General features: G+C 42.9%; 2 protein-coding genes across 2 annotated transcripts in view; one reads left to right on the top strand and one right to left on the bottom strand.

The window, feature by feature from the left end:
* The window catches only part of LOC120918789 (BPI fold-containing family C protein-like), a 332,741-nt gene that overhangs the window by 130,987 nt on the left and 186,571 nt on the right, over positions 1-15,183 (bottom strand). The gene's annotated exons all lie outside the window — the stretch shown is intronic.
* Positions 1-15,183, top strand: part of BPIFB2 (BPI fold containing family B member 2) — a 38,973-nt gene that overhangs the window by 1,357 nt on the left and 22,433 nt on the right. The window contains exons 2-5 of the mRNA XM_040330588.1: positions 1,040-1,173; positions 2,327-2,459; positions 7,753-7,834; positions 12,098-12,244. Coding sequence (XP_040186522.1) covers positions 7,806-7,834; positions 12,098-12,244 — 176 coding nt within the window. The 5' untranslated portion in view covers positions 1,040-1,173; positions 2,327-2,459; positions 7,753-7,805. The remainder of the gene's footprint in view (positions 1-1,039; positions 1,174-2,326; positions 2,460-7,752; positions 7,835-12,097; positions 12,245-15,183) is intronic.

Genomic DNA, 15,183 nt, shown 5'->3' with positions numbered 1-15,183 from the left:
TTTTTTTTTAAAGCGTGGGCGTCCCCCCAAATTTAATTACCAGGCCCTTCAGGTCTGGAATGGATATTAAGGGGAACCCCGCCATCAATTTTTACAAAAAAATGACGTGGGGTTCCCCCCAAATATCCATTCCAGACCCTTCAGGTCTGGTGTGGATTTTAAGGGGAACTCCACCCCAAATTTAAAAAAAAATGGCCTGGAGTTCCCCCAAAAATCCACACCAGACCCCTTATCCGAGCACGTTAACCTGGCCGGCCGCAGAAAAGAGGGGGGGCAGAGTGCGGCCCCCCCTCTCCTGAACCGTACCAGGCCACATGCCCTCAACATGGGGAGGATGTCCCCATGTTGATGGGGACAAGGGCCTCATCCCCACAACCCTTGGCCAGTGGTTGTGGGGGTCTGCGGGCAGGGGGCTTATCAGAATCTGGAAGACCCCTTTAACAAGGGGGACCCCCAGATCCTGCCCCCCCTATGTGAATTGGTAATGGGGTACATAGTAGAAAAAAAATCCAGCGGTGGTAATCCACTCGGTCCCAGCTCCCTGCTCCAACGTTGTCTGTATCCAAAAAAAACTTGCATTTGTGGTCAGTTTCAAATCCTCTTTTATCGCAGATCGTCACATTCACATTTAGCAGTAGTAATACCTGCTGCAGCCAAATGTTCAGCCCAGTTGTACACTCATTAAGTTTTCCCATTCACCTCCAGCAAAATTCGGTCCAAACATGTGTTCGGGCCAAACCAGCACCTCATCCATAGTCCCATGCCCAAGCATTGGTCACTAGGCCTTTGTCAAAGCAAGACTTTCAGGCAGGACTTGCCAATTAGCAGCTCTGCCTAAGCATTCATCCTCCCAATGCAATGGCAAGAGGAGTATCAGTGTTTAGGCAGAGCTACAGATTCCTCAGAAGAAGCTAGGAATATTTCATTCTTTAGAAAATGTAAGTGAGGCTTATTGCAATGCATCTTCTTAATTTCATCTAATTATGACTAATGTGTTACAAAAATTCAATTAAATCAAAATGTTGAATTTCCTTGAAAGCCAAAGAGCCGTACCTATTCTAGGCATCATGAAGCTGCTATTTATTGCTGCGCTGATGATTGTGTGGGTCTCTCCACTGAGAAGCACGCCTTGCAAAACGGTCCTACGTGTAAAACAAGAAGCTATGGAGTATGGTGAGTAAGGTTTATCTATTGCACTGTCATGTTTGGTGAAAGGACACTTTGTATAAGGAGGACACATCTTTATTCTAGATGCGCCTAGATCAGCATGACATCTAAATGAAATCCTGTCTATGCAGACTCTGGCTATTTCTTGCAGTATTTTCACAGGCTTTGGCAGTCTTCTGTACCGTCACCGATTATATTATATAACATGAAGCATTTTGTGACATCAGGCAGGGGCCACCTCCTATATCTAGTAAGTTGACTTCCACTGCTCTGTCCACTTCATTTCATGCCAGCCACACCAGGTTCTCTTACGTTTCCTTTGTTGCTCCATTTGGTCTGAAGCAGCTAGGATCAAAAGCCCTGAGACTGACACTCTCTTTTTAAGCCCATGTGACAGCTATGGGCGCCTGAGTGGCCAATAGGCAAGTATCAATGCTCTCACATAGGAGGAAGGAAAGTGAATTAAATGTTGTCCCTTACCCATAAAAAAATCTGTATTTGTATGTATTCAAGTATTCAGATAAGAATAGCTGACTTTGCTCAAACTCTCTTGATCCACATACCGTATATACTCGAGTATAAGCCGACCCAAATATAAGCTGAGGCACGTAATTTTACCACAAAAAACTGGGAAAACTTATTGACTCGAGTATAAGCCTAGGGTGTCCACCTGCATGCCTCACTGTGCCTCACTTTGTACATGTGCATGCCTCACTGTGCCCATGACTAGACTGACGTTTAACATGAGAGTCTATAGAAGGGGTGCCAGGCTTTGAAAAATCGGTGCTCCCCGGCCGTAGATCCCCTGGACAACAAACTTTGCACACTTGTAGAGGAAGAGTGGGGTTACATGGGGTCCAGGAGACCTATGGCTGGCCAGTACCAGGTCCCCAAAATCCAGGAGATGAGGCAAAAAAAGGTGACTCGAGTATAAGCTGAGGGGGGCATTTTAAGCACCCAAAAATTTGCTGAAAAACTCGGCTTATACTCGAGTATATACAGTACAGTACTTGCTCTAGGTCTGTGACTCAGAAAGTTTGTAAGTCAGAGTTTCACCAACCAGGAAACTGTTTTCAGAAGCAGATTAGCAATGACAGACCCCCATTTCTCTTGGTAAAGGTTTACCTTAATTTGTTCTATGAACTTTTTCTTTATGCAGCTTGCCAGACCCAAAAAAGACCTCTCCAAAAGGCATTTGGAATCATTCCCATTCCATCCGTTATTAACGGAGGAAACAGAGGTATCCTTGGTCTAGGATTGGGACTTGTGGACAATGTTGTCAAGCTTGCTGGGTATGTACATTATTTTTGTAAGACAATATTGTCAATTTATGAATCTATTCACTTGGAAATAAAGCTTGTCTCCATTTTGTGTTAAGCCTTGTACACACGACCGGTTTACCGGCAGCAAAACTGCCAGGAGAGCTTTTGGCCGGGAAAACTGGACGTGTATATGTTTCCTCACAGTTTTCCAGTCTGGAAAACAGCCAGGAATCCTAGCAGGAAAATAGAGAACCTGCTCTCTATTATGCCGTCGGGATTCCCAGCGTTTTTTTCCCGCTAGATCTACTACTTACCTATGGGAAACACTGCGATGCAGTGCCGATGGAGCATACACAAGGCCGGGATTCCCGGGTAAAAGCTCCATGGCAGTTTTCCTGCCGGGTTCTCGGCTTCCCCCTCGATTTTCTCAGCGGACTTTTTTCCGCCGAGAAAACTGAGCACGTTTACAGGGCTTCAGAATTATTTTTACATACCACACATTGCTAAATAAGTAGGACAAAAGTGGGCGATATCTGGAAATAAAAATAAAATCTAGAAATAAAAAAAATTACTGTTCTAATTTTAGGTTTGTGTAAAACTCAACATGCAATGCTTTCCACTACATTTGATAAATGACTGAATTTTTTTTTCTAAATTTGGACCACAAAGTAGACCACTTTTTTACCAAAAATATTCTAAAGGTTTGGAATCCCTACATAGCACACTGGTAGCTTTTACAAATCTAAAATGGTATCAATATTTAATTTTGGCTAGAGTAGGGAAAGATTTTTATTACTGTCTATGTGCCTGTTGGAGAAAAGTTTTCTAATTTAGCAAAGGCAAACAGGATGTTCACTTTGCAACGCAGGTTGCACTTTGCAAAATAATTTTCCCCAGAACATAGTGAATATGGTAAAGTTTATTATATAATCATGTGCAAGAAAAAGTGCTGTTTTTTTTCTATGCATGTTTGGGTATTATTTGCAAAGTAAAACCACCACATTTCTTAATCTCCAAGCAAATTCCCTTCATAAAAAAAAAATTAAACACAAGGGGGTTAACTATTCCCTTTTTTATATAAAGTAAAAACATTTATTGGTTAGATTTACTGATGTCTAGAGCAGGGGTCATCAATCCCCAGTCCGCGGCCCACTACCGGGTTTGCAGCCCTTCTGCAGCCAGGCTGTGGGTGCGAGCAGGCGACATGAGACTTTTCTTCCTCCTGCCGTCGCTCTGTAATCCTCACAATTTTGGGTGGAGGGCGGAGCTGCCCGAGGTTATTAAACAGGCAATTGGCTGCTAGGACTGTCCTTCATCCTAGCAGCCAATCACCTGTTTGTGACTGGGATCTCTCTCAAGTGTCTCCTCTCCAACCACTTCCTTCTCTGGCAAACGCAGCGGCATGGAGAGGGTGTGACAGCAGCAGGGACATGGTCGTCTGGTGTCTGTTCTGTGTACCTGCTGGATCGGATCAACGGCTGCCGACCGAGTGTCCGACTCATCCTCCTCCCACCTATGGCCCGACTCACTGAGAGACCATACACCAGAGGGTTGTGAAAGGTTAAGTAATAAGTCACACATATTGACACTGATGAAGGTGACAAGTGAAGTTACATGGGTGGCAAGTGACATGGCTGCAGGTGGCAGGCTGTGGGTGACAGGCTGCGGTGGCAAGTGACATGGTGGCAGGTGGCAAGTGACATGGTGGCAAGTGACATGGCTGCAAGTGGCAAGTGACATGGTGGCAAGTGACATGGCTGCAGGTGGCAGGCTGTGGGTGGCAAGTGACATGACTGTAGGTGGCAAGTGACATGGTGACAGGGGCAGGCTGTGGGTGGCAAGTGATATGGCTGCAGGTGACAGGCTGTGGTGGCAGGCTGTAGGTGCTAAGTGACATGGCTGCAGGTGACAGGCTGTGGTGGCAAGTGACATGGTGGCAGGCTGCAGGTGACAAGTGACATGGCTGTAGGTGGCAGGCCTGGAGTGTGGGGGGGGGACCGAGGACTGTAATGTGGGGGGGCCTGAAGAAGTTAAATTGGGGTGACCAAGAACTGTCATGTGAGGGGGGCTGAGGATATTAAAGTGGAGGTTGGGAATGTAATGTGGGGGGTAGGCTGCCACTGATTCTGCATTATGCTGGGTTTAACTATTATGCTGGGTTTAATTATTTAATTTATTACTACAATGTAATAGAAATAATGCGCTGACAAATTACACGCGAAAAATCGCTTAACCCCCCGCATGCCATCCCCAACCTCCCCCCAACCGGGCCTTGGCAAAATTTTCTTCCACGCAGCCGGTCCCCGGTGCCAAAAAGGTTGGGGACCACTGGTCTAGAGGATGCAGGATATACTGCATATACCTGTATGGTAGTGGGAGGCTTCAATACGCCTGCAACGTACAGTGAGGGAAGAACCTCCTTCCCTCAGCCAGGGCATTGAAAATGTGTCATGGATGGGTATTCCAGCATGACAATGACCCAAAACACATGGCCAGGCAAAAAAGGAGTGGCTCAAGAAGAAGTAAATTAAGGTCCTGGAGTGGCCTAGCCAGTCTCCAGACCTTAATCCCATAGAAAATATGTGGAAGGAGCTGAAGGTTTAAGTTACCAAACCTCAAGCCTCGTACACACGACCGAGGAACTCGTCGTAAATGAAACATCGTTTTCCTCGACGAGTTCCTTGTCAGGCTTGTGGAGAAACTTGACAAGCTTTCTTTGCGTACACACTGTCAAGACCAAATCTCCTCGTTCTCAAACGCGGTGACGTAAAACACATACAACGACAGGGGAAGTTCGATTCCACTGGCACAACCCTTGGGGCTGCTTTTGCTAATCTCATGTTACCGCGTGTTAGTAAAAATTTGGTAAGAGACGATTTGCACTTTTCAGACTGTTACAGAGTGATATATGTGCTATCTCCATTACAAACGCTACTTTTACCGAAGGTGCGCTCCCGTCTCATACTTTATTCTGAGCATGTGCGGGTTTCTTTCTAGCATACACACAAATGTGTTTTTCGTCTAAAACCAGCCCGACGAGGAACACGACGAGGAAATTGAGACTCCCGTCGAGGAAAAAGAGAACTTGTTCTCTTTTTTTCTTGTCGAGTTCCTCGACAGTTTTCTCGATGAAAAACATACACACGACCGTTTTCCTCGACAAAAAAGCTCTGCCACCAAGTTTCTTAATGGATTCTGTCGAGGAAAACGGTCGTGTGTACTAGGCCTCAGTCTCGAAACCTTAATGACTTGGAGAGGATCTGCAAAGAGGAGTAGGACAAAATACCTCCTGAGATGTGTGCAAATCTGGTGGCCAACTACAAGAAACATCTATTTGCCAACAAGGGTTTTGCCACCAAGTACTAAGTCATGTTTTGCGAAGGGGTCAAATATATATTAATATTACTCATTAAAATGCAAATTAATTTATACATTTTTTTAAATGCATTTTTCTGGATATTTTTGTTGGTATTCTGTCTCTCACTGTTAAAATAAACCTACCATTAAAATTATAGCCTGATAATTTTTTTGTCAGTGGGCAAAGGTACAAAATCAGCAGGGGATCAAATACCTTTTTCCCACACTGTAGGTCAGCATAGCAGTGTATTGCAGAGTGTAGTGGCTGCATACCTGCTCTCTGTTCTCATGGTCTATGCAATGTAGGTTGCACTTGCCATTCGAAGCAATGCAAAAGTCATGCATACTCTAAACCACAAGCAATTGTTGGACAGGCACATCATTCTCAGACAATTTCAGAGATATGGGGGTTGATTTACTAAAGATTAGGGATGAGCCGAACACCCCCCCATTCGGTTCGCACCAGAACCTTCGAACGGACCGAACGTTCGCGTGAACATTTAGAACCCCATTGATGTCTATGGGACTCGTACGTTCGAATTCAAAAGTGCTCATTTTAAAGCCTAATATGTAAGTTATTGTCGTAAAACGTCTTTGAGAACCCGGGTCTTGCCCCAGGGAACATGTATCAATGGAAAAAAAGTTTTCCTCAGGACTCCTTTTTTTCCATTGATACATGTTGCCTCGGGCAAGACCTGGGTTCTCAAAGACGTTTTCACAGGCATACTATAGACACCCAGCAGGTACAATATTTAAAGGAATTTTTCATTTTTTTATTTAAGCATCATTAAAATCACTGCTCCTGAATCTTTAGGTGCAAACTACAGAGCACACGGCCAGTACACACCAAGTAGCTTTAGGTGCAAACTACAGAGGACACAGGCAATAACCCACGTAAGAATACTGCAGCTAGCACAATCACCTGCCTGCCAGTAAATTAGGAAGAACTGATCTAGCTAAACTATACAGTGTATAAATATATGTACAACACTTGGGATGTATATATATCCTCTACACACTGTAACATTAACTGACTAGCCTGCCTGCCTGCTCTATCTACCTGCAAAAAATGACACTCTCTCTATCTCTTTCTGTCCTCTCTTAAACACCACAACACACTACACAAGACCGACCTGCAGGCGGCCTTTTATAGTGTGGGGCGCGTACTAAACCCCCTGAGCCATAATTGGACAAAGCCACCCTGGCTTTGGCCAATTATGGGTCTCCGTTTTTTGCAAGCTGTGATTGGCCAAGCATGCGGGTCATAGTGCATGCTTGGCCAATCATCAGCCAGCGATGCCGCAGTGAATTATGGTCTGTGAAACGTAACTTGAATTTGTCGCGAACTACCCGTTTTGTTCGTATTTCGAAGAACGATCGAACATACGATGTTCGAGTCGAACATGAGTTCGACTCGAATACGAAGCTCATCCCTACTAAAGATATATAGACTGTTCACTTTGGAGGATAATTTTCCTCAAAGCTTGGTAATTGTGGTGAAATGTAATTTTGCAAATTGTGGATAAATCTCATCCCTTAGAAGTTAACAGTTTATTTCCCTTTAATAAATCAACCAGATGATCTCTATTCTTTTCCAATAGCCTTTATCAATAAAGCGTGTCAAGAAAAATTATTGTATTTTGCTAAAGCGTATGTTTCTTTGCCCCTCCGTGTAACTCTGTGTATAAATATGAGAGTTCCAGATTCATTTTTATGAAATGTATACAATTTGACAAGGGGGTTTGAGCTATCCTGAAAGCTTGCATCTTTAGTAACTATAGTTAGCCAAATAAAGGGTATCACTTAAACTCCAATGTTTCTGCATTATTCAATGACTAACATGGTACAAAAATCTACTACTGCTAAGATGGAAGAATTGTTTTTATTAGTGTTATATGGCCTAGTCGATATTACTAAAACTAAAAATGATATACAATCTAATATTAATTCTTTTTCACAAATACAGGGTCGAAATCCTGGAGGTCAAACTGCCTGAGATCAATGTGAAAATGATGCCCAATGTGGGTGTTCAAGATCAGTGGGAGAGTGTAAGTTATTGTTACTAATTACAGCATTATTAATAATGTAAAAAATATTTTTATACCATATTACAATAACACATTTTTACACCTTACATATAAACCAATTTTAAGTTAGGGCGAAAGCATATTTCTTTATTTTGCATGTATTGCACATTGTAATTAGATATATTTCCCTTTTTGTAAACAACATTAACCACTTAAGACCCGGACCATTATGCAGGTCAAGGACCTGGCCAGTTTTTGTGATTGGACACTGCGTCGCTTTAACTGACAATTGCGCGGTCGAACGGTGTGGCTCCCAAACAAAATTGGCGTCCTTTTTTTCCCCACAAATAGAGCTTTCTTTTGGTGGCATTTGATCACCTCTGCGGTTTTTATTTTTTGCGCTATAAACAAAAATAGAGCGACAATTTTGAAAAAAAATTACTTTTTGCTATAATAAATATCCCCCAAAAATATATAAAAAAAAATTTTTTCCTCAGTTTAGGCCGATACGTATTCTTCTACATATTTTTGGTAGAAAAATCGCAATAAGCGTTTATTGATTGGTTTGCGCAAAAGTTATAACGTTTACAAAATAGGGGATAGTTTTATGGCATTTTTATTAATATTTTTTTTTTACTGGTAATGGCGGCGATCAGCGATTTTTTTCATGACTGCGACATTATGGCGGACACTTTTGACACATTTTTGGGACCATTGTCATTTTCACAGCGAAAAGTGCTATAAAAATGCACTGATTACTGTAAAAATGACAATGGCAGTGAAGGGGGTTAACCACTAGGGGGCGCTAAGGGGTTAAGTGTGCCCTAAGGGAGGGATTCTTATTGTAGGGGGGCGTGGCTGTAGGCGTGATGTCACTGATCGTCGTTCCCTATATCAGGGATCAGTGTCACTGCCACACAGAAGAACGGGGAAGGTGTGTTTACACACACCTCTCCCCCTTCTTCAGCTCCTGTGACCGATCGCGGGACACTGGTGGCGATCGGGTCCCGCGGGCACGGTCACGAAGCTCCGGACCGGGTCGCATGCACGCGCCGGTGCTGCGTGCGTGACCCACGGCAGGGCTCTTAAAGACGATGTACCTGTATGTGCCTGTGCCCAGCCGTGCCATTCTGCCAATGTATATCGGCGTTAGGCGGTCCTTAAGTGGTTAAAGTATACAGTATCTGTAGTCAAAAGTATTTTTTGAGTTTTGGATAAAGTAGGAAATTGTAGTTACAGGCATACCCTGCTTTAAATACACTCACTTTACATACACTCGCGAGTAAGGACATACCTGCGAGTGTATGTAACGTGCCTTACAAGTACTCTACATACATTTTACAACCGCAGTAGAAGGAGCTGAAGCTCCGAGAGCATAGCCTGCCCTGTTCCAGTGTGCCCCTAACACCCTCACTACAGCCCCTGACCCCCCACTACACCCTAGAAGTGAAAAAGGGTATTGTTTCACTTTAAGTACATTTTCGTTTTACATACATGCTCTGGTCCCATTGTGTACTTAAAAGTGGGGTATGTAAAGCCCTGTACACACAGGCAGAATGTTGGGAGACATTTGCCGGCTAAAAAAAAAACAGCTCTTTTATACTCAGTTGTGACATGTTTTATATCAAGACATCGCTTGTATATCAAGTCAACATGTATTTAACAGTTTTGCTTGTCTTGCAAAACGCTCTCAAACCAAGTTACCCTCAAACCAAGGTTTTACTGTATATTACAAGGTCAAGAAGACTAGTAAGGCACAAATCCTTCAATACTTCCTATAACTCTTAAGATTGGAAGTCTTTTCAAGCATTTTTTTTCAAGCACTTTTCAAGCATTTTCTGTCAGTTCCTGTTGTGTTAGGACAGGAAGTGAATAGAATACTAACCCAAAGGGGGAAAAAAAAATAACATGATAGGGATTTTAACCCTTCACTAATGTATCTAAAATATGCACTTTAACCCCCCTAGTCTGAATCGGGGTGAGATTTTTATAAAGCGGTAACCCCGAGTCAGCTTGCTCGGGCTTGCCTCGCTGCAGCCACAGACAAAGTTACTTACCTTGTCCCTGGATCCAGCGATGCCACCGCGCTGTGTGAGCGAGCGGGACCTTGCTCGATCTCCATTCCCTGCGACGTTACGACGCACGGGAGCAGAGAACGGCGCCAAATTCAAAAACGTAAACAAACACAATACACACAGTATACTGTAATCTTATAGATTACAGTACTGTATGTAAAAAATACACACCCCCTTGTCCCTAGTGGTCTGCCCAGTGTCCTGCATGTTCTTTTATATAATAAAAACTGTTCTTTCTGCCTGCAAACTGTAGATTGTCCATAGCAACCAAAAGTGTCCCTTTATGTCAAAAATGGTTTTAGAGCAGCTAGAAAACAGCGATAATCAATTATAATCATTAAAAAGTGTATATGTCTGCGCTGTGAATTAAACTAGTGTTATAAGTGAGCAAAAGGAAGGGGAGGGGGGGAGGGGTGAAGTAGTGTGAACTTGGGAAGTGAAAAACTATGCAGACAGAAAATGGAAGGGACCTATGTGACAATCTATAAGTACAGTCCTAACTGGACCGTATTAAAAATCCATGGTGAAAATGCTTCGGTGAAAAAAACATATAAGTGATGAAGATAAAAATATATGAAATATATATGATATGCAAAAAGTCCCGGATTAGTCCAAGTAAATACAAAACAGTTCCAGGTGAAATTAATGGAGTAAGTGGATGGTTGAAAGTGAAAACAAAATCCAAATGCACGTGGGTGGAAAATGTGCAGTTTGATCAAATCCACAACAGCATGCAGCCCACACCATAAGTGATCTTGTCAGCTTACCTCCCAGCTGTCACTTAAAGCCAAAGATAATTACCAATACTCCAAATTCCTGTTAGATGGCTGTCACTCTGTGTACTCATCGGTGATTGGTCATACATAAGGGAGAAAAAATATGAGGTGTAACCTGGTTCTTCTATCACATATGAGGAAAAGGGGTGTAGCAAAGGTGGGTAAGTATACACTTACACTACTTACACAACGTGTAAGAAAAGGGAGCCTATCTCCACGAGCGCCGAGCTCGTCTCTCTGACTTCTCTCCGTCTCAGCTCCAATCCCTCAGTGTCCTCCAAGCCGATTGCTCGTGGTAAGATGGAAGAAACCGGGGTAGGGAGAAGTGAGAGAGGGGGGGCACATCGCGTGAATGGTACAACAAAAGTATATGGAAACACAAAGGTGCGGTAAAAAACTCACATGGAGCAGTGATGGGAACGATCGCAAATCCACGAGCGCCGCGCTCGTCTGCCGTCCGTCTGGTGCTGCTCCTGATTGGTGCTCTGGTGTCCCGACGCGTGTTCGTCACATCACGTGACTTCATCAGGAGATCAATTATAATCACTTGCAGAATTGTGCGATAGCGATTTGTGGGGAAATTCGTCATAAAAAAATAAAAGTAATGACAGCGACAATTCTGCAACTGAGCAAATTTCAGTGATTTTGAGTTGATTACATTATTAAATAATTTGTATTATAATTATATTATTACTTGTTATAATTATTTATAATTATTTATTATATTATAATTTATAATTTTGTTTTTAAAAAAATGTCATACCCGGGATGCCTACAAGACTCTTGTTTGGTCAGATTTAAGTGAGTTATTCCTAAGAATTACAGGCCTACAGTATATAACGCCAAATTTCCTTGCAAATAATGGTACCGCTTTCAGCACCTTTTTTCTGAAATAATCATACCGCCAGGGAGGTTAAGGACTCATATAAGGACAACACAATACAAGTCAAGGCATGAATGCATACATTTTTGCATCTTGTTCTCAACTGTGTTGAGCTTTGGAGATATAGTATATGGTTAAAGCTAGGTATCTGGGATTGATCTTTGAATTTGGGAATAGAATAGTTCAGATTATTCTCATGATTTATCAACTGCGGTTATAATTTTCTTTATCGTTTATGAAATTTGCCCATGTCATGGACAATGTTGTTTCTTGGTAATGGTCACTTGTTCACCTGTGATAAGGTCACATTGGCCTGGGCTGCTGCAGCAAACAGAATGTTTTTCAAGCTTGTGACTCCTGTTTTTCAAGGATTTAGAGACTGTACATTTGTAAAGACACGTATTTCACAGGTATTGAATTTAATACTGATCAGTAGAAAGAAAATTTATTCTCAAATGGGGGACATGTTTTTTGTAAAAACACACAATTGTGTATGGATATTTTCTTATGATCTTAATCCTACTATTAACTGAGTAATTCTTTTTTCTAGACTCCTTGTTGGAAAAATTGATATCAAAGCAGACGCCGGTGTTCTTGCAGATCTGAGAGTTACCAGGACAGAAAGAGGTATCCCTATACTCAGTGTTTCAGCTTGCAAGACTGTGATGGGAGGAGTAAGAATCACAGGACCCCTTGGGTATGAATGTTATTATAATAGATTTTACACTTAATTTTAGTCATTGTCTATATGTGACATATTCTGTTTGATCCCGGGTTCACACTTGTCCGACAAACGCTCCGACATTGGGAGCTCATGTCGCATGACGTGTAAAAATTAATGTTTCCCTATGAGAGCCGTCATAACTGCTCCGACACAAGTCGGTCCGACTTTGAAACTACTCCCTGTACTACTTTGGTCCGACTTTGATCCTACTTCAGCCCATTGAATATCATTGAAGTCAGATCAAAGTAGGATCCTTGTCCTAACCATCTGACTTGTGACATCCGACATTGTGATTACAGCAGTAGTAAAAATGATTTATCTCAGACTGGGATTGTTTTGATTGGTCAAAGAACAAGTCAGACTATCACAAAGTCGGATCAAAAGTAGTATTCTGTTCATGAAAGTCGAATGGATGTAGGACCAATGTAGGACTGATGTCGCAAAGCAAAGTAGGATGAAAGTCAGATGACTGTCGTGTTGTATCAGTGTGAACCCAGCCACAGGCTGGGTTCACACTATACTACAGGACAGTAGTACGACTTTCATCCTACTTTGCTCTGCGACCTTGGTCCTACATTGGTCCTATATTGGCCATACATTGATCCTACATCCATCCGACTTTCATGAACAGCATACTACTTTGACCAATCAAAACAATCCCAGTGTGAGATAAATTCCTTTTACTGCTGCTGTAATCACAATGTCGGATGTCAAAAGTCGGATGGTAAGCACAAGGGTCCTACTTTGATCCAACTTCAATGATATTCAATGGGCTGAAGTAGGATCAAAGTTGGACCAAAATAGTACAGGGAGCATTTTCATAGTCGGGTCGACTTGTGTCGGACCAGTTATGACGGCTCTCATAGGGAAACATTGATTTTCACACGTCATGCGACATGAGCACCCAATGTCGGAGCGTTTGTCGGACCAGTGTGAACCCGGCCTAAGGCTGATGCCGCAGAGCAAAGTAGGATGAAAGTTGTATGACTGTCATGTCGTACCAGTGTGAACCCGGCCTTAGTCACAATTTTACCTTAAAATAAATGTAAGAAGTACAAATATAAATATTTACCTAAGAGGGATATGTGGAAAGCCTATGACTTCTGAGCAGCAGAGCTGATGCCAAGAGGTCTAATATAATCTGAGGCCCTGCACTGAGCCTAAACAGCAGCTAGGAGACCCTATGGAATAGCCACAAGGCACATAGTTTTGCAAGAGTGCGTGCATGCACTATTTTTACCTTTCAACTTCAGAGTGGTTGCAAAAAAAAAAGGTTGATACAGTTTTCTGCATAGTGTTCTTTGCACTGCATTATGCTTGAATGTGTTAGATTTATCAGGGACAGAGGCTTTTGGAGGCGACTGAATGCTAGCCTCTTGCTTACTGATTATGGGCCCTGGATTTTAAGGGAACACTACTCTTTGTGAGGTGTATACCTGGGGACCCTTGAAGTAATGTTACTTTGGATTCAAGTCCATGTCTGCCCAAGACACACAGACTCTGAGAACTCTGTATAGGGCCTAACTACCATATTAAAAAATTGTGACTGCTTCACACTGTGGAGACTCGTAGCAGATATTGATGTCATCAGCAAGTCACCATTCCAGGCATGTCTGCTATAATGTGTTTATTGCAAGTATGTCTAGTGTGCCTTCTTAAGCCTCGTACACACGACCGAGGAACTCGACGGGCGAAACACATCGTTTTGCTCGTCGAGTTCCTTGTGAAGCCGTCGAGAAACTTGACAAGCCAATTTTCTCCATTCCCGTCAAGGAAATAGAGAACATGCTCTCTTTTTGTCTCGTCGAGTTTCTCGACAGTTTCCTCAACGAAAATGTACACACGACCGGTTTCCTCGGCAAAAAAATATCTCCCAGCAAGTTTCTTGCTGGTTTTTGCAGAGAAACTCGGTCGTGTGTACGAGGCCTGAGGCTCTTTCTGTTATTTGTGCTAATTAACTCTGCTATTGTGTGAAGGAGTTCTATGCTGATATTTATGATAATGTGCATTGTATAGTCGGAGAGCTAGAAGACGACAAGGCTGACACACAAGGTCATATCTCTGAGTCACCTAGTCTGGTTGGATAATTAGTTAAAGCGGGAGTTCACCCATTTAAAAAAAAAAAAAAAATCTCCCCTTAGCTTCCTGCTCGTTCGGTCTAGGGGAATCGGCTATTTATATTAAAATATGAGCAGTACTTACCCGTTTTCGAGCTGCATCTTCTTCCGTCGCTTCCGGGTATGGGTCTTCGGGAGCGGGCGTTCCTTCTTGATTGACATTCTTCCGAGAGGCTTCCGACGGTCGCATCCATCGCGTCACTCGTAGCCGAAAGAAGCCGAACGTCGGTGCGGCTCTATACTGCGCCTGCGCACCGACGTTCGGCTTCTTTCGGAAAATAGTGACGCGATGGATGCGACCGTCGGAAGCCTCTCGGAAGCCTGTCAATCAAGAAGGAACGCCCATTCCCGAAGCCCATACCCGGAAGCGACGGAGAGGATGCGTCTCGTAAACGGGTAAGTACTGCACATATTTTAAAATAAATAGCCGATTCCCCTAGTAATAACGAGCAGGAATCTAAGGGGGAAAAGTGCCCTCTAAGGGTGAACCCCCGCTTTAATTAGGTTTCTGGTTACAGTTTGTATTGTCATCCTGATGTATATATTTGTGTGAGATCTCAAATAAAACAGTTGATGTTCAAGCTGTGTATCTGAGCTAGTCTCATCTGGTTCTTAGTTACAATATATGGTCTGTAATATCTGATATCTGAAGGTCCAGCCTGGAGGAAGCGGTATATGACGAAAGCACTCAAGTGGAGTATGGGACATTTTGTTACGAGTTTAACTCTTCTTCCTCTGATCCCCCCTAGCCCTGCTGCCATAATCTTTCACTGTAGGTTAATTGAGCTGAGGGAC

Source organism: Rana temporaria, chromosome 12, assembly GCF_905171775.1.
Source record: "Rana temporaria chromosome 12, aRanTem1.1, whole genome shotgun sequence".
In the NCBI taxonomy this organism is placed as follows: domain Eukaryota; kingdom Metazoa; phylum Chordata; class Amphibia; order Anura; family Ranidae; genus Rana; species Rana temporaria.
Note: the sequence above shows the minus strand (reverse complement) of the source record. Positions and strands in the feature narration are given on the sequence as shown.